The following is a 21,833-nucleotide window of genomic DNA, read 5'->3' on the forward strand; positions in this document are numbered from 1 at the left end:
CAGGCGGCAGGCCCTGACGGCGCTGTTTGTGTTTCCCCCGCAGGCCCTACCAGTGCGGCCACTGCTCGCAGTCCTTCTCGCAGCCGTCGGAGCTGAGGAACCACGTGGTGACGCACTCCAGCGACAGGCCCTTCAAGTGCGGCTACTGCGGGCGCGCCTTCGCGGGCGCCACCACGCTCAACAACCACATCCGCACGCACACCGGGGAAAAGCCCTTCAAGTGAGTACGGGGCCAGCAGCTCTGGGATTAGACTGGGGAACGCCTTGCTGCTGCTCGCTGCAGCGCCGCCGGCGCTCGGCAGAGGCTCCCCTGGAAGCCGAGGTCACAGCGCGAGGTGAAACAGCTGGTGGTGCTGTTAAAATCGGAATTTATACGGGTTTGGTTTTGGGTTTCTTGAAAGCCTTGCACAATTTTCTGATCTCTAACGATACTTTGATTTTCGTAATTAAGTGGCAAGCTGCTGCCAGGGAGCCGCAGCTGAAAATATGATCAAGAGACAGGCCATGCTGTAAAAACATTCATATGATTCTTTGATGTCTATATGCTGAGGTGGATGGAGCTTCACTTAAAAGCTGATTTTGCTCCAGTTATATATGGGCAAAAAATATGCACCTTCTTTTAGTCTCAGAATCACTGGATAGAAAATGTAGCTCTGGCTTGTGGCGCAAGTTTTGAAAGATGGTAGTAATAAATTGATAGTCTTCAGCTGTTCAAGACAGAAGAAAAAGAAAAGTCACCTGTTAATTTTTGAAGTTTTTAATTACTGATATTAAAGCTAAGCACATATCTGTCTCAGAAATCTTCCAGCAGCCCTCATTTCTAGCCATAGTACAGCTGATCCAGGTATGTTTTACCTTCTGTTGTGCAAGACCCTGCCTACGTGACAGGAGGTGTTCTCCAAAGCAGAAGAAATATATCCCATACTTGTGTCTTTGCCTTGGCTGAACTGACAGGCTCAGAGTATGTGGCCACTGGGGCAGTTCCACCTAATGTATTGATATCACCTCTTTTGGAAACTTCCTGGATGTTCCTAGGAGGAAGTGGAATAGTGTAGAAGGTTTTTGTCTCTCCCAGTTCTCCGAGTCCTGTCTGTTCTCTGTCTGCTTTTCTCTGTTTGTCTTTTTTTTTTTTTTTTTTTCCTACTTTTGCCAAACTGTGCTTTTGATCTGGTTAGTGTAAGGGAGCTCGGTGGTGGGGCCTGTCAGAACCCCTCATAACAAGCCCGACAGAGATACTGGAGAGCACGCTTTGCCTCCTTATAAGGCTGGGAGGAAGCGTGCTCTCCATACATCCATGTCTTTGCTGGGGGCAAGGGGACAGAGCCAGGAACAAAACGCTGCAGATCCACTACAGAAAAACTTGCGTAGCAGAAATCCTTGACAGGATAGTGTTGTAGGAAGCAAAACATGGAAACTCGGGACATCCAAGTATCGACTTCTCTCGAGCCAGTCTGTTGAATGTCAGAGCCCACAGAAAGTGAGCCAAAAATGGTGTGAGCAATCAGATTGATTTTATCTAGTTGCTGTGTAAATAGATTTTAGTAATTACTGGAAGAGGTTTCCAGGTCAAAATGGAAAATAGATTTCGTTTAATGTTAAGGTGTTACTTATGTGTAACCTTGTTGACTCCACTTAATTTTTTTCCTTAACATCCTGTTTTTGTCATGTTTCCAATAGATCTGCTGTTTTGTCCCATTTAGAGTCATTATTTTTCCCCTTTGGTTAACTAATTTTTTTACCCTTTTCCAAAATGGGCTTGATTACAGCACCATTTCATTTGTGAAAGAGCTTAATGTATGTAGCACAACTAACCAGAGGTCTGGGATTTGTTTGTTTGGGTTCTGCTTTTGTTTTGTTTTGTTTTGTTTTACCCTGCTCGTGTGGAAGCGTATAAGTATTCTAGGACGTTCTGACTATTCCTTAAGTTGCAGGACAGAGTAACAAAAAAAAAAAAAAAAAGTGTGTGCTTTGTACTGATTCTTTATGATGTATGACATAATTGTAATTGTGCAAGATCTTCCTTCAGTTTCTTCCTTACGCACAAGAAACAGTAGTTTTATTTTCTCTCTGGAAGGCTTGTTGAAATACTTGCAGTAAGCTGACTAGTAACTTCATGTGAAGCTAAAACTGGAGCTGCAGATCTTCCCATCCCTGCTAGTCAGATAAGAGGAAACACAAGGCTTGATCCTGCAAGCTGTTCAAAAGGACAGATTTGTCTCATGCAGGACTGCTTGCATTTGAGAGAGGAGGGGCAGAAAACTTATCCAGAAATCATCTATTATCTCTGCCGGAGGAAAAAGAGAGAGCTGCAGCTCATCTAGATGTCTCTTAACAGTTCATATCCTCCTTTGGAAAAGAGTGCACAAGATCTGGTATTAAGAAAGTTCAGGGAAAAGCCCTCAACAAATTCTATTAAGCAAGAACATAAATAGGACATATATAGAACATAAATAGAACAAACAAAATTTCTATCTCTTGATCATGCAATTTAGGTTTGAAATGTTTGCTTATGAAGGAATGTTGAGTGTACACTTACAAAAATGATAAAACAAAAAAAAAAACCTGAAAAAAACAACCAAGATGGAAAAGTCCAATGAGATAGTATTTTTGTACCTCAGAGAAGTTTATATTTGTGGTGATGTACACATTTCTTTAAAATATTATTTTTAATATTAGAAAGAATTGCCATGCAAGAATAATGATAAATTTCTTAAATTTTAGCTAAGTTATTTTTAAAATAACAGGTATAATTTAAAAAGTGTTACTAAGTTCAGTTTTAAAATCTTTTGCTGTGAATGTAATCTCATGATTTCTAATGCGGTAAGGCAGCTATGTTCATAAGTGGTATATAAACAAATTACAGTGAGCATGGATTAAGTCAGCAATGTTAAATACTAAGTATGTTTGTATGCATATTATTTCCAGAAGTTGGCTTTAAAAATGGTGAACATATGGTCACAGTATTTTAAAAAATATTTCAGATTAATTGTTTTATAAGAGGATGTTTGGGATTGGTTAAAAAGCTTTTTCTGTGAAAGAGCATTTTCTTTGTAGGTCCTTGGTAAATTTGGACGTATGGTGGAAAACTTTTGTATTTGCTTTTCATTAAGATAACAATGCTAAGTGAGGTTATCTGTAGTCAAAGCTTTAGCTGAATTTGACTTTTCATGTCATCACAAGCTATCAAGCCAGCCTGACCACTGTAAAGTTTTTGTGTATTCTTATCTTACTGAAGTCTCCACTATGGCTGCTAGTCTGGGAACAAAGATCTTAAGTAAATTAAAATGCAGGAGAAAAAGGAAAATTATTTGTCACCTCTGTTCTCTTAAATTTTTCTCACCCCCTTCCTGTTTCCATTTCAGCAAAATTGAAAAATAGTGAGAGGACTTGCCTGCAGAATCACGGTTATGCAAAGATCTTATATTTAGGAGTCAGCCCAAAAGAACTAAGAGGAAAGATTCTTTCAGCCAGCAATAGCTCACTCTTTTAACATTGTTTCTTACTGACATGCAAAGCTGAGGAGCAATTCATTTTAGGTTGAATATGTATGTTGTACCTGCAGTGACATCTCAGTATTGACAAGGGGGAGTCTCTTTGGTTGATAGTTTTTCTTGGATTTTTGATACCCTTCCAAAGGAGTTTATAATGTAGTGTGAAATGTACTTGAATGAAATCTTAAAATGCTTATTTTGAGAGTATCAAATTAATGCCTTTTTCTCTAAACCAGATCCTCAGCATTTTCTCTATCCAAAGTCTTTCACAGGGGTTGACATAAACGTGCAAATTAAACCAATCCTCTCTATAATCCTCACTGCCAATGTTTTGAAAGCACTGTGAAGCAAATAAGCAGACCAGTAACAATGAAGACTATCTAAACAAAACCAGAAACCCCAGTACTGTAGAAATATCCCAGCACTATTGGTGCACTTTGTGAACTTAAGAACAATCCTATTTACCAGCTCCACCCAAGCAAACCATACCAGGAAGCCTTGTGGCAGAGTGAAGCCTTGAGGCTGAGGAGATAGACTGCTATAGTACATCGTTCCTCACAATTACAATGTACACATACATTGTAAAAGAAGGTAACATGGATCCGGTTTTCACTGATGATATCTTATTGTTTGAGAAATTTGGAATTGCTTTGGACGTATTTAAATTCCATTCAACTGCCATCAGATGGCCCTAAGTGAAAATTAAATTGTGTATCAGTGTCATGAAGTGTAATTATTGCCAATATATGTATCTACAGTGCAGGCTTAGCCAAAATATGGAATATCTAGCATTCAGGCTTGGGCTCAGCCCCATGGTTGCCTGATGTGTGATCACATGAGATTAGGATTCCTTTTGCTTTCTGACAATTTTGACTACTGTTCGACTTTCCAACACAAAGTTAAACATGTATGTGTTATGTTACAGTAGTGTGCACACAAAAACACACACATACTCACCAGTCTCATGGACAGAGCTTATGGGAGTGGTTATTCTGCTGTGATGTGTTGGGAAAGAATGGTTAGTAGAGGGAGAGACTGCCTAGAGTACATCACAATCCAGAAAAAAAATATTCCTGCCCTTCCTCCCATTCCTACCTACTGTGAGACAGTAATGCTGACTGCTGTGACACTATTATCTTCACCTTTTCTATCAGTTTGTATCCAGCAACAGCCTCTCTGGACCGCATTGAAAAGAGGAATCAGGAGCCTAATACAGATCTCTGCCCATAAGCCAGGTACTTATATATCCAAACCTATGGTCCTGAAAGCACCACCCACACCATTTGGAAGTGCCTAGAAAATCCTAGCAGCTTGGGTACTATCTGAAGGTTATCCAAGTACCAGAGAAGGACAGGGAAACTAAGTGCCTTTCCAGAGGCTTCATTCTGACTTTTGCCCAGGGGCTGTGTAAGGGCAGACATCACAGTTTGACCAGCAGCAGTGCTTGGCACCCAGAGCCCTCCTATTCATAAAGAGTAGATGCTTGTATCACGACATCTATCCTTTTTCTCTTCTCTCTTTACCATCCTTCTTTCCTGTGCCTTTGTGTTACTGCATCAGCCGGTAGCTAGGAAGGTAGAGCACTCCCACAACAGAAGAATCTTGTAGATAAAGGATGGGAAGTTGTATTTTAAAGAAATACAGTAAACCTTGCCCTGCACTTTTTCACTAGCAGTGCAAGGTACTGAGCTGATGCCTGCCCAATTCTAGCCTCCCAGACAAGCTCCAGAAAGGGTAAGGAGGCCTGCCACAGCAAATTATTTTAGTGGGTAACACTGTCTATAGCCTTTATCTGAGTCACTAATGCTGCCTGGCACCCTGTTCCCTTGTATTTTGTTTATTTGGCCAGGCTCTTAAAATCAAGATTTGCCACACCTGATTTTATAGGTTTTTTTGCAACTGTATCACTTGCAGCTTAGTTAGGCAAGGATGCAAGGCTCCTATTACTCATCAAGCAAAGTACTTGTCTTTGTAGACATCAAAATAACAAAACTATCAAGTTCAAGTAGACGGTAATATCTCACACAGACTAAGTCAAACCCCCAGCCTTAAAATTGATTGTGATGCCTCTGTGATAGATATATATGTATGTATATAAAAATAATACAATAATTTGCAAGTTTGTCAGGCAATGAAAGGTAGTATATTTCGACACACTAATCCAGTAAGTAATCAGTTTTCTAATAAACAATCAGCAGTGCACTAATGTGTCATCAGCACTTCAGGAGCTCTGGAGAGTGGATGATCTGCACATAGACTTTAATGAATACCCCAAAAATCATTAAGTAATCAATACTTCTGAGTTATTTTCATTGAGCTGATAGGTCTGATACATTAAAGCTGACATTTTACATTTGTCAAGATCACAGTGCAGTTTTTAACAGTGGCATAGGATGCTAAAAATATTCCATGAAAGACAATCAAGGAAATACAACTTCAAAGTGTTGACATTTTAGATTGGTACAGTAACCTGGATGAATGACTCTGTAATGTCTGTGCTAAATATTCCTGATAAAGAGGAACTTTATCACTAAATTATTAATGTGAAGAATACCCACAATTATAAATATGTGTAAAAATCTTTTTTTTTTTTTTTTTAAAGCAGATCACTGACAGTTCACTTTCTAGCATTCACATCAGTGAAGAGAGAAAGATTAAAATGTATTCACTGAGTCCATTGTTGTCCTCACTTGTCCTTTGAAGGTGAAGAATTCATTGCAGTGATACCTTTATGAAAATCTTATTTGGAGATAAACATCACATGGTACCATTAAAATAAAGATGGCTTTTGGAGCAAGCACCATACAAGATGGATCTGCTCCATCCATGTTTGTCACTCATCAAACACCCTCTCTTGTGTTCAGAATGCAAATCACGAAGGCAGCATTTGGAGATTAAATAAGTAGTTTGTCTTTAAGAGCAGGGATAAGGGACTAATTCCAAGGCAACAATAGCCCCTGTCCTCTGCAAAATTCAATGGCTTTGTTCATACATTCACACAGTATTTTTCTTGCAGATTCTGGCTCTCTAAGAAAGGACAGGGTAGAAAGAGAGACAATACAAAACTGAAGCAGCACTGATGGCTGTTTTGAGTTCTTGCTCAACCGACAGATTACTCAGATAGTGTGGATGTTTGCAGATAATTAAGCAACGACTATCTCTATGTGCCTTTTTAAAATTAATCCCATTACATGGTCACATCAGATAAACAAAGAGTTTTCTCCTGTTCTAGGACTGAACGATTACCGTTTGGTGATTTCTAATCCTCCAATAGGCAATTGTGGATTTTAAAAAAGCAGGTGAAATTCTATTTGTCATCAATTTCTCTTAGGGGGTACAGAGCAGAAAACTGCAGACAAGCTGCCTCTTTGATGGCTCACTCCTAAAAATCTCTTTTTGTTCTTTATCTATTTGAACTGACAGTGATCAGAGCTACAGCAGGACAGGCCTCTCTGGAGAAATCACCTTCCCCCTGTCTATTGACAGATTCCTCTGTTCTGAATCAGACAGGCCTTGTCCCATCATAGGCATCAAGGCCTTGGAAGTAGCCACCAATTAAACCTCTTGAGCCAGTAAAATCTGAAGCCACTTTTGAGTGTCTGTTCTGATTAGGCAGGATGAGACAAAGCCCATCACCCCCCCTGGGGCAGCTCCCTGGTCTCAATTTTCTCTCTTGCCTTCACCAGGTGCGAGAGGTGTGAGAGGAGCTTCACACAAGCCACCCAGCTGAGTCGACACCAGAGGATGCCCAATGAGTGCAAGCCAATAACAGAGAGCACAGAATCAATTGAAGTGGATTAACTGATTGACTGGTTGGAATTAAACTGCAAGGAAAGTCATGATTAAATGTCACGGACACTTAAGCAAAACCAAAGATTTCCTCTGAGCAACTTTCAATCAGTCCCAGAAAACCAAAAGCAGTAATAAAATAAGTAAGATGTTAAGAGATATTGATCCTGGCATGGAAGTGAGACCAGGAAAGAGATTATTTATTTATGACTAGGGATGAGTCTTATTTCAATTGACAAGTTACCTGGGACTGTTAACATTTCAAGTCCCTTCATGTATTGCTTTAATTCTAAAAGCCTTTATAATTGTTATTTAATGCCAAAGTGAGGAATCTCAAGGGTTCTTCTGCTCATAGTTATGACTGAGAATGCACATGGGCTTGTTTATTGTTGCACCTTTTTTTGTATGTGACTCAAAGGACCCAGATGTTACCTGTACATTTGGCTGGGCTGGGCTGATCTTGACATGGCTGTAATAGAAATTGCTGTGTGGGATGGAAAATGATCATGAGCTATACCTGGGTCAGTGTCAGCCACCTCAGACCAAAGGGCATTCCATTTCCATAGTCTCATGCCTCACACTGTGTGCACTTTTTCATGCAGGTAGTTTGCATTGGCATTGGCATAGATATTCTGGGAAAGAAAGAAAAAAACAAAACCAAAAAGAAAATATAGTAAAATAACTGAATGTTGTATATCTGCAAATATACATTATATAAAGAAACTAGTAGGAAAACTGTGTTAAACTAATAGAGCTTCCAAATTCAGCCTAATAGCTATGAAAGACAGAGGTGGTAGAAAGTATTTTGAACACTAAATATTCCAGTCCATGTGTAAATCATATTACAAGGAGCAGAAAACCAAGAAAATACTTTTGATTTAGGTAACTGATTTAGTGTCATGTTGATTTCTAGGAAAACCAAACTGAAATCCAAACTATAGTCCATTGATATTTTTTGTCTGTTATCGAGATCAAATTGGAGAATGCTCCTGTATTAGATGAAGCTTTCAATACAGTTGGGCTGAGCTGCAAAATAAAAGATAAATCTGAATACAAATACTCTGTAAACTTCTTGGAGGCTTCATAGCATTCACTTCCTGGAAATTTGCCTGGTGCAGTGAATGAAGGAAAGCCAAAATATTCCCAACATAAATGTAAAAAGCTTAGATGTCATTACATTGGTTTGATTTAACAATTTCCATATTGGCTTTTTTCCATGCTTTATTTCCATGATGTATTTCAGATTTCACAATTTTGTCTAATCAAGTTATGTTTTCACTTTTAGAGACCAGCAGCGTTTGTTTATATATTGAATGTCTCAATGCTAGAGCTGTAGATTGATAAAAATGTTACAAAAAAAGAAAAAAAAAAAACCTGAAAAAAAAAAAGAGAAAAAAAAAATAAAAATAAAAGAAGCAAAATCACAACGACCAAGAAGAAAAACCTAAACAGTCTGAGGTCATGCTTTATCATAAGGTAAAACTACAAAATAAAATTGTGGAGAATATGGGGATTAAAACAGAATAATTCAGTTTTGCACCAAAACTGAAGTGCTGAGTGGCTCATAAGGGCTCAGTTGATTATATTAAATATTTTAAACACATTTATGGGGATGACTTTAAATATGTAGAGAATAAAGTATCCAGTTCTGTAAAGGGCTAGACAGAATCAGCTACAAATTTAACACCAGGTTCAGACCATTTATGAAATTCTGCAAAGAGCTCAAGCAGAAAAAGAGCTTACAGTAAAATTCAAATGCATTTAAAAGGAGTTTAAAAGCTAAGACATCCATACTGCATGATGTTAATTTACTATATGGTAAAAGCTACACTGCAGAATATGGAGTTTCCAAAGCTTTGCAGGGAATTACTTCAGGAGTATTTATGTTTGGTAATGTAAAAACTATTGTGGGGAAAAAAGATTTTTTAATCTTTGTTCTAACACCAGATTATCTCATAAAGAAGCTTCATCCCTGTGAGTTTTCAGCTGTATTTCTGAGTGCAGAGACATGGGGAGTGAGCGATTCTGTCACCTGCCTGATTCTATCCTCAAAACTATGAGAAACTCTTAGCTACTATATAAATGTGTTTGTTTGTTTGTTTGTTTTTAGGTTCAAAGAAGCATGGGAAGCTGGGTAGGAAGACTTGTAACTTAAAGGTGACTATTTGAACATTGTTTTGTTCCTAGCAAGGTTAATGAAACAGAAGAAACCAAAATAAAATCCTAAACCTTTCAGACACTCATGCCTGGTAGTTCATATTTTCGTTTATTTAAGTGACTTAATGTAAAGGAACATTCTGGTGGAGCACCAACTTTTAGTTAACTACTTGAACGGTACCTATTGGTCATTTCTGCAAGCAAACAGTTAAAGAACAAGAGATCAGGAAATATACAAATGGAGTAAGTGGGAAAATGTCATGCTCTGAAAAGCAAATGTGAGCTGTGTTAGATCAGTGAGTTGTGCTGTTGCATTATCCAACCATGCTCTTATGGTCAGGGGTGAGGTTTGTGGCAGTGAAGAGCACTCCACTGTATTCAAATCCTGTAGTGCAAATAGTACCTAAGTATGTGCTTACAGATATTGCAAGTTCCCTGCTGACTACAGGTAGGCTTACTTGTATGTTTTCATTTAAACATGTCTAAATATTCTGCTGAATGGGTGTGAAGTAAAGGTCAATTGTTTCAATATTGTACTGGATTTTTTTAAAAAATGCACTAGAGTAGTATGTCTGCAGAACTTACTTTATTTTCCTTCCAAATAATTCTTTCTAGTGTAAATCACTATGTTGTTCCATATGCCTAAAACAAATTTGAATTATTGTATTATTTTATGCATTGCATTTTCACAATAGATTTGGCAGCATACAAAAGCAATACAGTGAAAATCCATTATTTGATAGTGGGGTTTTCTCGAGCACCACATTTGGCATTCTGATACAGTATGGCAAATGAAAAAACAATGTTGAACAAGCTGAAATGCGTTCTAGGTTTGGATTAAACAGAATTCAGTTCCAGTCTGGGCTTCCCAAATGCTGAGTGAGTTTCAGTTAATGTATCAGCAGAACAACTGTACATTTAGGTCTATTATGCATACAATATGTGTTTGCACACAGTAATCTGAAGCAGTAAGTGTAATACAATTATCTTTAAATGTAGTGATTATGTGCCTGCCATTTCAGAATTTCTGAAGCACTTGGCATCTCTGTTTTATAGTCTGGTAAAAAAAATACAAGCTTTTGGTTTTGATTTTTTTTTTTTTTTTGGTCCAACCCTGAACATGTTGGAAATCATATTTAAAAATTGTGCCTAGTTCTTTTTCAGTGTGAAATTAAATTTTATGTGTTCATAGAGTTATACCTTTCAGAAAGACTTTAGGTCCTTTATAAGCCTACTTACAGCCCCTAAAGATGATAGTTTTAAATACAATTTGATTTTCTTCCCATGAATGAAACCTGAATTTGGAATAATATAAATTACAGCACGTTATGTACTAGAAATTTACAAGAAATTATGTGTATCCCTTTTACTTTTGGTAACATTATCTCTCCTTTAAATTAATATTTATTTTTTTGTATGGTGCCATTGCATTATGTGATGCTGTCTTTTAGCTGAAAAAATGGTGTGATTTCAAACAAATAAATAGGTGAATGTCCAAAATCAAGTCCTCATTGCTTTTAAGAGTAGTTAAGTTGCTCTGATTTATTTAGAAATTACAATTAGAATGATATTCTGTTCCATGCAAGTCCTTTCTGGGGATAAGTTTCCAGAAAATATAATATTCTGGGACTGCATAAAATTTTTTTTCTTCCTAAATTTTGGAAGTTTCAACATCATCAAGTCAATCTGAAAAAGTCCATAAATCCACCCTATAGATGTAGAGTATGCTGAAGGGGTCCTGTGTTGTAATGAAAATAATAACACTGTAATTAGAAAGATCAATACTTTGCTTGCATTTTTTAAACTTCATAAAATTGCCTCTTTTTTACTGTAAAGGACCAATTAAGTCATATGCATGTAGCTGTATTCTTGTGATATCAAATGTAAAGATTACATTGTGTTTAAATGAAAATAACAGGCACACATTCAAAAAGAAGATGAAGAAATGTAAATATATTTGATTAATAAAACATTTCTATTACTGTACCCTGAGCCTTTGTCTTATGTCAGTATTACATGTGGACTTTTGTCTGTGGTCTGCAGAAAATCAAATATGCTTGAATGATCATGCATTGAAGGTAGCCTCAAATAATCAGCATGCCTGGGTGTAGTTGTCATTATCAGCTTCCAAAAGGTATTTGCAGCTTGGAAGTTGCAAACTCTTGCAGTCAGAAGAGAATGAGATCAAGTTTAGGTTTCTTGGTCACTGAGTCACCTGCTGAGAAAATGCTGCAGTCGTGCTCAAGCAACTTCTCAAAGGTATTTTGGGGTACTTTTGTACAGATTATGATGTAAGTCATGCCATATTATAACCAAATTCTTCTATTCTTTCCACTCGAGCGCTGGGCTTTTTTGTGGTTGATGGCTTCAGTCATTTTTGGTTATCTGAATCCTGATTAAAAGGACCACCATCTAGTGGACTAAGGCAGAATTTCAAACTTCAGTTGATGTGGACTCTGAACTCATTCCTAAATCACTCTAAATCCATAGCTAAAAGCAGTAACCATGCTCCACTGCTAAGTGCCTTTTTCAGCATTATTTCACTGCCATTGTGTGTGTCAAACAGCAGCAATTAGTTTACTAAGTTATCCCTTGTTCCACTTGAAAAAAAATCACTTGAGTATGCGAAAAGTATGTCAGTTTCTGTCATTTTTCATGTTTTATGACCTTTTACATAAGCACAAGAACAACCATGGTGGAACAATTGTGCAAAACTACTGTATTTGAGAAAGTACTCAGGTAAATCGGCCAGCAGACTGCCTGCTGATTTACAAGTAGCAGGGATAGTCAATCATTCAAGGCAAGTTTCCACACATATGAGGAAAGTTCTTTCTAAAAAGTATTGTATTGAGTCATGCTATATGAGATTATATCACCAAACCTGCATAATCTGTCAGGAGTTAATGAGACACAAACGTCTGAAGGGGGTGGCAGGTAGAGGAGTCCTTTGGCTGATGGCCCAGTCCATGATACAGAAAAGTCCTGGGGTCCACCACCTTGAAACTCTTTGGTGCATGATTTAGAAGGGGTGAGTCTCAGTTCTGCTAATATTTTTCTTTTAACTCATCTACTGAACTCTTTTAGCAGCACTGAGGACCAGCAGTGTGCTGCTTTCTTACTTTTCTGATTGTGTTCACTGAGATCTGAGGAAGAATGAATCGAATATTAAAGAGCAAAAGACCAGGAAAGCTAGACAGCATCAATTTTAATGTTTGGTTTTTGATGTTTTTTTGTCCAAATAAAGTGGACACATATTCCCAAACTAGTAGACAAGACACCAGCAGCACCCAAGTCACTGCACACGCTGCTTAGGTTGCCTCCTTGCCACCAAAAAGCCTTGGCCAGTTAGAGCAAGAATGATGACTTCTTAACACCACAAACCCAAGCCACACTTGACCTGAAGACATACAGATGCTGAAGCTGCACTCTGACCTCCATGTACCTCCAGCATCGATTTCCCCCTCCTCAGACTTACTTCTTTTCATATTAGCTAAAAGCAAAACATTTTGAGAGCAAGCTTGTCCAGCCTAGTGTTCCCTGGTTGCAGGGGATCTGGCAGCATTTTGGACTAGCCAAATACAATGCAGGGTGCTTAACATGCCCAGATGTCTGGTGAAAATAGACACCAACTCTTGCACAATAATAATTAGTTCCCTAAAAATCAGACATGCTACAAACCTGTGCATCAGATGGGGGCTTTATTTTTTTTCTCTGTATTTCCTAATGTCAGCCCTGAGGACAACCCCTGGGCAGCCAGTCAAGGGACAGCCACAGGTGGCTGCTTTGCTCTAAGTCTGGATCACTTTTGTAGGCATAACACAATGACCACAGATACCAGGTGATTTCCTACCTGTGTAAGGTCGGTCATCAGAAAACTAACAGTGAAGAAGACCTAGATAACCAAATACGGTTGTAACTGGTCCAAGGACATAGGAGGGGAAGAGCAACATACATCCTAACACGAAAGGAACCAAAATCTTCACACTCAGTGTGTCTTATATTTGAAGAAGGCATTTACCTTAATTTTTATTTAAACCTTAATTTTTATTTAAACTAATTTTATTGCAGATAACATAACTTTAGAGACACCTGCTGTCTTGGGATAAAGCCTGGGCCATCCATTATAGCTGTAGCTGCATCACTGCCTTTCTCCCCAGTATTGTCTTCTCCACTAACCACAGCAGATGAATGTTAGCAATACTTCTCCATGGATTTAAACTTTTTTCCAGTCTTCAGTCTTCTCCCCTCCTCCCATCTTGCCTTTTATAATTTTCATCTATTATACTTCTATTTTTCTTTTCCCCTCTGACATTACTGCATTCAATCATTCTTCTCATCTCTAGAGTTTCTCCAAATAAGTTTGCAAATGACCAGGGAAGGAACTTGTATTTGTTTATATTGGCACAACAAGTCACAGAAATACATTTTTTTATAATCTTAGCCTCAATAGAATGAGTCAAACTGTAATAGTCATGCAGAGTTTTCAACCTGGAATTTATTTTTTTTTTAGGAAGCCAAGAACATTTTAGCCTAAAGCACACACTAAAGAGATCAAATAATTCTTCTGGAAGCTATTTAGCTTTTTTTCTTTTTTATTAGCCTTGTAACAGGACAATCGTTTTCTGTATTTCCCATGGCATAACAGTGATTATATATGCAGTAGATTAAAATTTTCATTAGAAAAATACTTTTTATCAAGCAAAAAAAAAAAAAAAAAAAAAAAAGAGTGCAATAAATGCATACAGTGAGCCATATTTGTAATGTCTGTATGTTTGTTTGGGTCTCTCTTAATTTTCTCCTTGTTGGTTTTTTTTTTTTCTTTAAAATATATAAAGCAAATTTCTTCTACTTATGCATAAAATCTTCAAGAATGGGGATAAGATATTGCTGTAATAGTAGATGCACCATAGTTCTGCACAAAGAAGTGCTGCAGTAGTGTCTGACCAGCCTGTGATAACAACACCATGTAACTCCCATCTCAATCTTTGGAATAGCTTATATGACAAAGATATATGTTCCATGACCATAGGCAGACACAACTGAAAGCAGTATCTGGCTATTAACATCAGTTTGTTGAGCTTGTTTTTATTTAAAAGCTAATGGTAGGAGAGTGTGTGCACTCATCTTTTTTGGGAGGAAGCAGACCTGGGGCATTTAAGCTCTGAAGGAAGTTTAGAACCACACTGTGTCTGCCCTCCATCCTCCTGGTTCTGCTTTGCTCTGTGTTTATGGTAGAGCTCCTAGAGAAAGAGATTCCTTCAAGTGCACATTATCAATAAAGATTTTTCAGGCACTTTTTCATTTCTGCTGTAGGAATTTGCTCTCTAGAAAAGTAAAGGGTTTGCTTGAAGTGGTGGAAAAAAAGAGAAAAAATAAGAGAAAAAGAAACAGGAATAGAGAAATATCTTCTATAAGTTTCAGGGGGAAATAATGTAAAATATCTCTATAAAACGGGCTGATTTGTGCAAGAGTCCTCTCTTCAAGAGCTCATTTTCATCAAAAAATATTTCAGGAGAAGCTTCCTGTCTAGACCTAATTACTAAAGCAAAAAATTATGAACGCTTTTATACCACGAATCATGACTCTCCATAGAGTTTAGTGGCTGGTTCTTCTATGCAAGCTTTTGAGTAATATCGTTGATTTTAAAATCTTTATCTTTATTTTTACTGTGGCTGCAAAAATAATTTTTTATCAGCCTTGCATGGTCATATGGCCTTAATTCACCCCAGGTTAAGTCCTAATGGAGGGAATGCATTGTGCACATGATATGTATTAAAAAGTTATACTGTAGATTATGGAAAAATTCTGAGCCTTGTGTGGCTTTTCTCTTCTGTCTCCTTTGTTTGCTGGCAACTTTCTAGTTTAGGATTTTCCTGTGTTAAATAAGGTTAGCTCCCTTTCTGCCAACAGCTCAAGCACAAGGCTCTTTGCCCACAAAATCCCATGGCAGCCCCATGGATGCTTCAGTAAGTAGCATACTAGAAGCATGCTACTTCTAGATTGTCTTCAAATATAAAAATTCCCAGATCTGCTTCCACCCCAGTAAAAGGCAGCATAGCTTCCTTTATGTTATTGGTTCATCACCTAAAACAATCCCATGGTAATGATCCAGATGATGGTTTTCATTTTACCTTGTTTTCTACTGTGATGTTTGCTATCATGGAGATCACACATCTCAGAAATTGCAGAGGAGAAAGGGAATCTGCATCAATCTTAATCTCTTTGTGCCTTAATTTTGTTTGCAGCCCTCTCATATTTGAATGTGTCATTAACAGCACAGGTAAAATCACAGGAACCAATACAAACTACCAGGTTGAATCAGGATATAAGCCTGAATAAAAAAGCACAGCAAATATATGTTAATAAAGACATTAAAAAATAACTTTCATTTCTATTACAGCAAAGCTGATGTGTCACTATACTGGAAATTTTTTCTAATCCCTGCAGTTTTTACACGAGTAGTAAATTAATTGTCAAAGTACCTTGAGTGATGGTTTCATGTAAATTTTTTTTTGGAGGAAGGGGAGCTGTTTTTCACAAAATGCTCAACCTATTCAACCTACTTAGTCAGGCTGAGATGATGCAATCTATCCTCAAATCTGTCACAACCATAGCTGTAGTCATTTAAAATAACCAATCCAATCATCCAGCTCTTGATTGTTTGATGTTCTTTCTGGCTTTACACTTTTGATTAAGAGGCTCAGCAAAGAGGTGAAGTTGCAGAATAGCAAAGGGTTCCTTGACCTAAAGAACTTGAAGTCAGCAGGTCACTTATAGTGACTGTGATTTATTGAACAATAAACACAGCCTCACCAAATCTCTTTTCTTTCCTCACTGATCTATTTTTGCAGGCAACATATTCTTGCTCAGAGAACACAGCCAGTGAACTTTCAGAAAAATTATTCAGCTTCAATATAAAATAAAATGTACCTGTGATTCTGGCTAACTATAATCATGCATTTTAATAGACTGATCACGAGAAATGGAATAAACTAATAATAATAGTCTCTGCTGCTGAAGAATGCAGTCATTCTGTACTTAAACAAAGAAAAACACTAGATCTCATTACATTAAAAAATGAAACTTCAGCGACTAATCTTTTCTGGACAGAATCACATGAAATTTTGGTCAGAGAGTAAAGAGATTTTTTTTCTTGCATAGATTTTTTTGCTCAGGTCTTGTGCGTAGTACAAAACCAAGGACTTGCAATGAGGAAAGAGAAACATACCTTTTCAAGCTAAAATATCTTTTGGTTTTTTGGGGGGGCATAAAAAAGAAAATAAATGAAAGGTGGGAAAAAAAGCAACACGAAAAAATCCTGATTGCATAGAAATAAATGTTTTCACGTTTGGAAATGTAGCATGGCTTGTAACGAATTTAAGAGATGGTTTAATCACATTGAACACAACTGAAGATCTAGGCCAGATTTAAGACATATTGGTTTTATATTCTTTTTACCTATAATATTTTTCTTAATAAGTGTCTTTAGCAGCATATAGTCTTACTGATCTGTGTAACTCATGGATGACACACTCTCTTCCTTGTGTGTGTCCAGGTACACATGCAGGCATTCACCCTCATTCTCTCCCTCCCTAATCTTTATTAATTCTTTCTTCTTCAAAGGGTTCAGATTTTTCAGAGTGAAAAGAGAGTGCAAAGGTAAGGGAATAAAGTGATATAGTTGAGATCTTGTTAAAACAAGAAAGAAAATTTCTACTGGGAAATCTTACTAAGTTTAATAATCTTAACCAGAACATTAATATGTCACGCATAATTTTTTCATTAAATTTACTTTTGAGATAAGTGTTTAATTTTTCCCCGAGTTCAACAAACTGCATTTTGCCTTGCATTAAATCAAGGTAATCTTCCACATGATAGATCATCTGACTGTTCTTACACACAGTAGTACTTGGGGCTTTTTGACAATCTTTACCCCGCATTTAAAATTAAATGCACCATAAAGGAATGAAAAATAAGCTTCTTTTAACCAAAACCTTTCCAAAGGAGATGGATGACTGCTATTCTGCTCCAGGAGATTTCATCCAGCATATCCTGCCTTGGAGAGGGGGACTGCACCCTCACTGCTCAGCTGCCCTGCTCTGGGGGCTCCAGGAGTTCTCTGTAGCCTCTCATCTCTAATAGGGTGAAGAGCTGAATAGATTCTTTCCTAAATGTGAAACTTGCAGAGCAATTAAAAGCCCAAGAAGAGGAAGACCGCATTCTATATTCCATATTCCAAACGTAACTATGTTCAAAAAGGATGCATATATACAGATAAACAAAGAATGCCTTTGAATATCAACTGCCTAACAAAGGCAATCATGTTTACAGCAAGGAACTTCAGGGTTAGAAGCTCAAAGTTTGTGTTTATTTGTTTGCTTGCAACGGAGTTTTAAGTGAGCCTGACATTGAAAGCCAGTAACCCAAGGGCTGGTGAATTTTGTTCAGGGCTTTTCCTTAATGTGCCCACATATGTCACTGTAGATCTGCAGTGTCTGAGAGGGAAGGCACCCAACACCAGTTCTGGGACCATTTGTACCACTTAATTTATGTTTTTAATGCTCTTCCATGTTGCCCCTGTGTTTCCAAACGCTTAAAGCTGCTAGAAAGCTGCTAGATTTCTTTCCACTACAGCTCAAAGTGCCAGAAGGCAGGAGAAATTTAAACACAACTAAGATCAACATTGTGAGTTTATTTGGCCTCCACATCTAGCAACACAGTCATAAATTTCTTAGGCTTTTTATTTGAGAATTTAAAAGGTCTTTTAGATTTGGCAAGTTTTCTGTAACAATGCTTCTCTATATGGCTTATAATGTTGGGAATCCCAAGACTTGCACTGGCATTGTATGTGATCAGAGGGGTCACTGCGTGACCAAATGCTTTCCCATTCAAGTGCTGTTCCACAGCTGACCACTGCAATGGTGGCAACATCAAAATGCCAAAAGCAACAAGGAATTATGTAATTTTAAATCCCAGTCTGTTTCTTTCAGGTATTGTTTATGCTTAGTTAAAATAGTTTCTTTGTTTAAACATCAGATTTTTTGTTCTTGAGACTACTTTCATGTGATGCCCCTGCTGGGTGCAGACATGTCTAGGAGCCTTCTGACTGACCTTGCAGTACTTGAAAACCCAGTATTCTCCACAAAAGGGGCACTGTCACTGACAGGAGACAACTGGCCATCATTTCTGGAAGGGTCTTTTGATGTGACCAGGATTATGAAAGATCCACATCACATCCATGGTGGCAAATGCTGACTTGTGTCTGTGTCATGGAGCACAGCCATCCAAACACTGATGGTTACTTTGCAGTCACTAAACTGCAAATTAATGCAACCTCTATTGCTGCACATCATATGACCAGAGATGTTGTTCTGTGGTGTCTGTGGTAGCAGCTGGTTTAATTCTATCAAAGAGCCCTTTATTTTTTTAAGTCCATGTAAGATCCTTTGCTCCCAGTTGGACTACATTTTCCTCCTTAAAAAAGAATCTCTAGTGGAAAGTGAAACATTTTTCCCAATGTGTGTATTAAGCAATATGCAAAGCATTTCTCAAAGAGTCCACTATTGTTTGCTGTGAGTGACTTGGCCTCCTAAGGAAAGATAATGCCAGGCTTTTGGGCAACAAGATTGCCTCAGCAGTACTGTCAATAAATATGACAGTAAGAATTCTTCCCTCCTGCCCTGAAAAAGGAGGAAAATATTCCAAATATAGGTGAACCTTATGCTGCTGGAAGTTTATAACTTTCTTAGGTAATGTTATGTCAATTTCTGCTGGCCTAATGCTGTAAAGATCACAATCCTGGTACTACTATATCGGCATCACCTTGTTACCTAAAAAATAAAGAAGTTTTTAAAAATGACTGAAATTCTTTCCTCAGCCCCCTGCTCATTTACTGAGGTAAAAGAAAACTCTGAGCCATGGAGCTATTTTTCATGATCACATCCCCAGGCTTCCTAAGGCCCATGTGCAATGAAAAGGTTCAAACAACAGATACAGGAAAGCACAAAGATCATCCACCAGCATCCATTAATTTTGTTCACCCCAATGGGATTGACTTCACTCTCAGCTTCATGAGTCATCATTTATGATCTCAGTAATTTACTGCAGTGGGCATGAGATATACCACAAAATCAATGAAAACGAAGGCAAATTCAGAACTAAGATCAGGACCTGTAAGTCACTAATGTTCGAAAATGATGGAGTGAGAATTATTACATGGATTCCTATTGGCCTCTACTGTCCATGGTATAACTTGCCTGAGTGCAGCATGCACAGATTCTTTATTGTACAGGAATCAAGCTGCAGTCACTGCTGAACCACCTGGCCTCCTTAGCACTTAGAGATGTACTGCAAATCAATTATGAAAATAGAGTTTAGTCCATATTTATGGGCTGAATGTCCCTACTAGCCAGGCTCTAGGGGACATTCAGAACAGAAATACATTTCAGCTGCTCCTTTAAATAATTAGTTTTCTTCTGTGAAGTCCTCTTGATAATGCCTGGTTCCCAGCAGATATGCCTGAATTCATCATCCTGTGGTACCACAAGTATAGCGAATCTCTTGGTAATACTGGTGGCACTTAAACATCTTCTATTCATGAAAAGTGTGATCAAAAAACAAAATTTCACTGTGCAAAGAAAGGCACATACCATCTCTATTGGATAATTCAATTACCATTCCATAAGGCTATTCTCAAAAACATTTGTACCTTATTCACTGTTTATATTTCTTTTTCAGATAAACTTAACAGAATAAAGAAGATGTTTTCCATAAATATCACATTAGAATCATTTGCAAATATCTCTTAGAGTAAAGAAGTGATCAAATTAGGCATGTTTTGGATATGGTATAAGAAATGGAAATTCACCAGCCAAGAGGCCAAGGAATAGTATGGCTGCATCACTACAGTAATATTTGTCCTTGCCAGGAAAGCTGTTCCCAAATAATCCCACTCCCTAATAAAGACACTGAGGAAGACAGAAGCAAAGGAATGAATTGAGAAGATATAGTTCTCATTTTCCTGGAATTTTGGTGTTTCTTTTGCTGCTGGAAATGCAGAAAGCACATTCAAACACTATTCACAGTATGAAAGACTGGTCAGACTCTCTCTCTTCCTAATACCAAGGCCCAGCTGGGGAACTCCTCATGGGAAAAACATGTCAGGAAAGAGGCAAGGGGGTGATGGTAAATCTGGTGCAAGAGAAATACAAGAAAGAAAGAGAGAAAGAGAGAAAGAGAGAAACACAGAAAGAGAGAAAGAAAGAAAGAAAGAAAGAAAAGAAAGAAAGAAAGAAAGAAGGGGAAACAGATTAAGAAATAGAAATGGAAGTAGCTTGAAGAACACCTGCAATGGGCTGTAGCAAAGCTCTTCCATAGGTCGAAAGGGTGTACTGTTAGGGAATAGTTTAAAAGCTAATATGATGAAAGAAAATCTCTTAAAATTCAGTTCAAAGCCTTAATTAACTTAATAAAGCTTAAAATAGTCCTCCAGGTTGGGTCAGGGAGAGGTGCACTGCATGGCACATGCCACAGTTTCATCTCCATTTTTTATCTGGATTAGGGATATGGCTGGAGTGTGCAGAGGTGGTTGAAGTAGGGAAAAAGGGTCCAATAGTTACTGGACCCCATTGCATTTCAGAGTCAGATGGGACACCTCTCATGGGAACCAGGTTAAAACTGTTTAAAAAAAATGGGTTTAAACTGTTAAAACATCTCCCAGGTTAGATTGAGCCCTATCATTGGAAGGTCTTTGTTGATTCCTCCTCTGCAGTAACAGAGGATATTAAGAAAAATTCCAAATCAAAAGCAACATAAGCACAGTACTTTACTAAACAAACTCTTCTCTCTTTAATAATTTGGATGCCAGATCTGTTACAGAAGCTAATTGGATCCTTAAACATGCTGTAATCTATTTTTTTTTAATTAGAAAATAGGAAAAAACTGAAAAGCAAATCCAGAGTCGAGCAGTTATCAAGGGGCATAGGACAGAAGAAACTTTTGTCAGCTGCCAATTTCCCTTTCAGTTCCTCATTCATGAGCAATGTAAATCCCACTGACTTCACTGAGATTTCATGTTCTCAGATTTATGCTGCTGTACTCATTTGTTTGTAAGACAGTAACATTTCCTGACTCTGGCCCTTCAGTCCACCTTGAAAGCCATCCACATGATTCACAAAGTCATTGTGATAACCCAACAGCAAAATTAGATTGGTTCATAATGCCACAGAACTCTGAGGGATGCTTAGATTTATATTCTGTGCCCTAACTCTAATATCTCTATCCAATATTTTGAGATTATTAGATGATTCTCATAAGGGAAAGCATGCATCTGGCAAAGTCACAATGAAAATTATCCTTTTGCCTTCATTGAAAGTTACTTTTCATAGAAATTAGCTT

The 21,833-nt window shown here is 37.7% G+C and overlaps 1 protein-coding gene across 2 annotated transcripts in view; it reads left to right on the forward strand.

Moving 5' to 3' along the window:
* Positions 1–11,365, forward strand: part of PRDM6 (PR/SET domain 6) — a 79,235-nt gene extending 67,870 nt beyond the window's left edge. For both annotated transcript variants that reach the window (XM_056514663.1, XM_056514662.1), the window contains exons 7-8: positions 44–220; positions 7,178–11,365. In XM_056514663.1, the coding sequence (XP_056370638.1) occupies positions 44–220; positions 7,178–7,292 (292 nt within the window). In that variant the 3' untranslated portion in view covers positions 7,293–11,365. The remainder of the gene's footprint in view (positions 1–43; positions 221–7,177) is intronic.
* The last annotated feature ends 10,468 nt before the right edge of the window (positions 11,366–21,833 follow it).

This window comes from Oenanthe melanoleuca, chromosome Z (assembly GCF_029582105.1).
Source record: "Oenanthe melanoleuca isolate GR-GAL-2019-014 chromosome Z, OMel1.0, whole genome shotgun sequence".
In the NCBI taxonomy this organism is placed as follows: Eukaryota; Metazoa; Chordata; class Aves; order Passeriformes; family Muscicapidae; genus Oenanthe; species Oenanthe melanoleuca.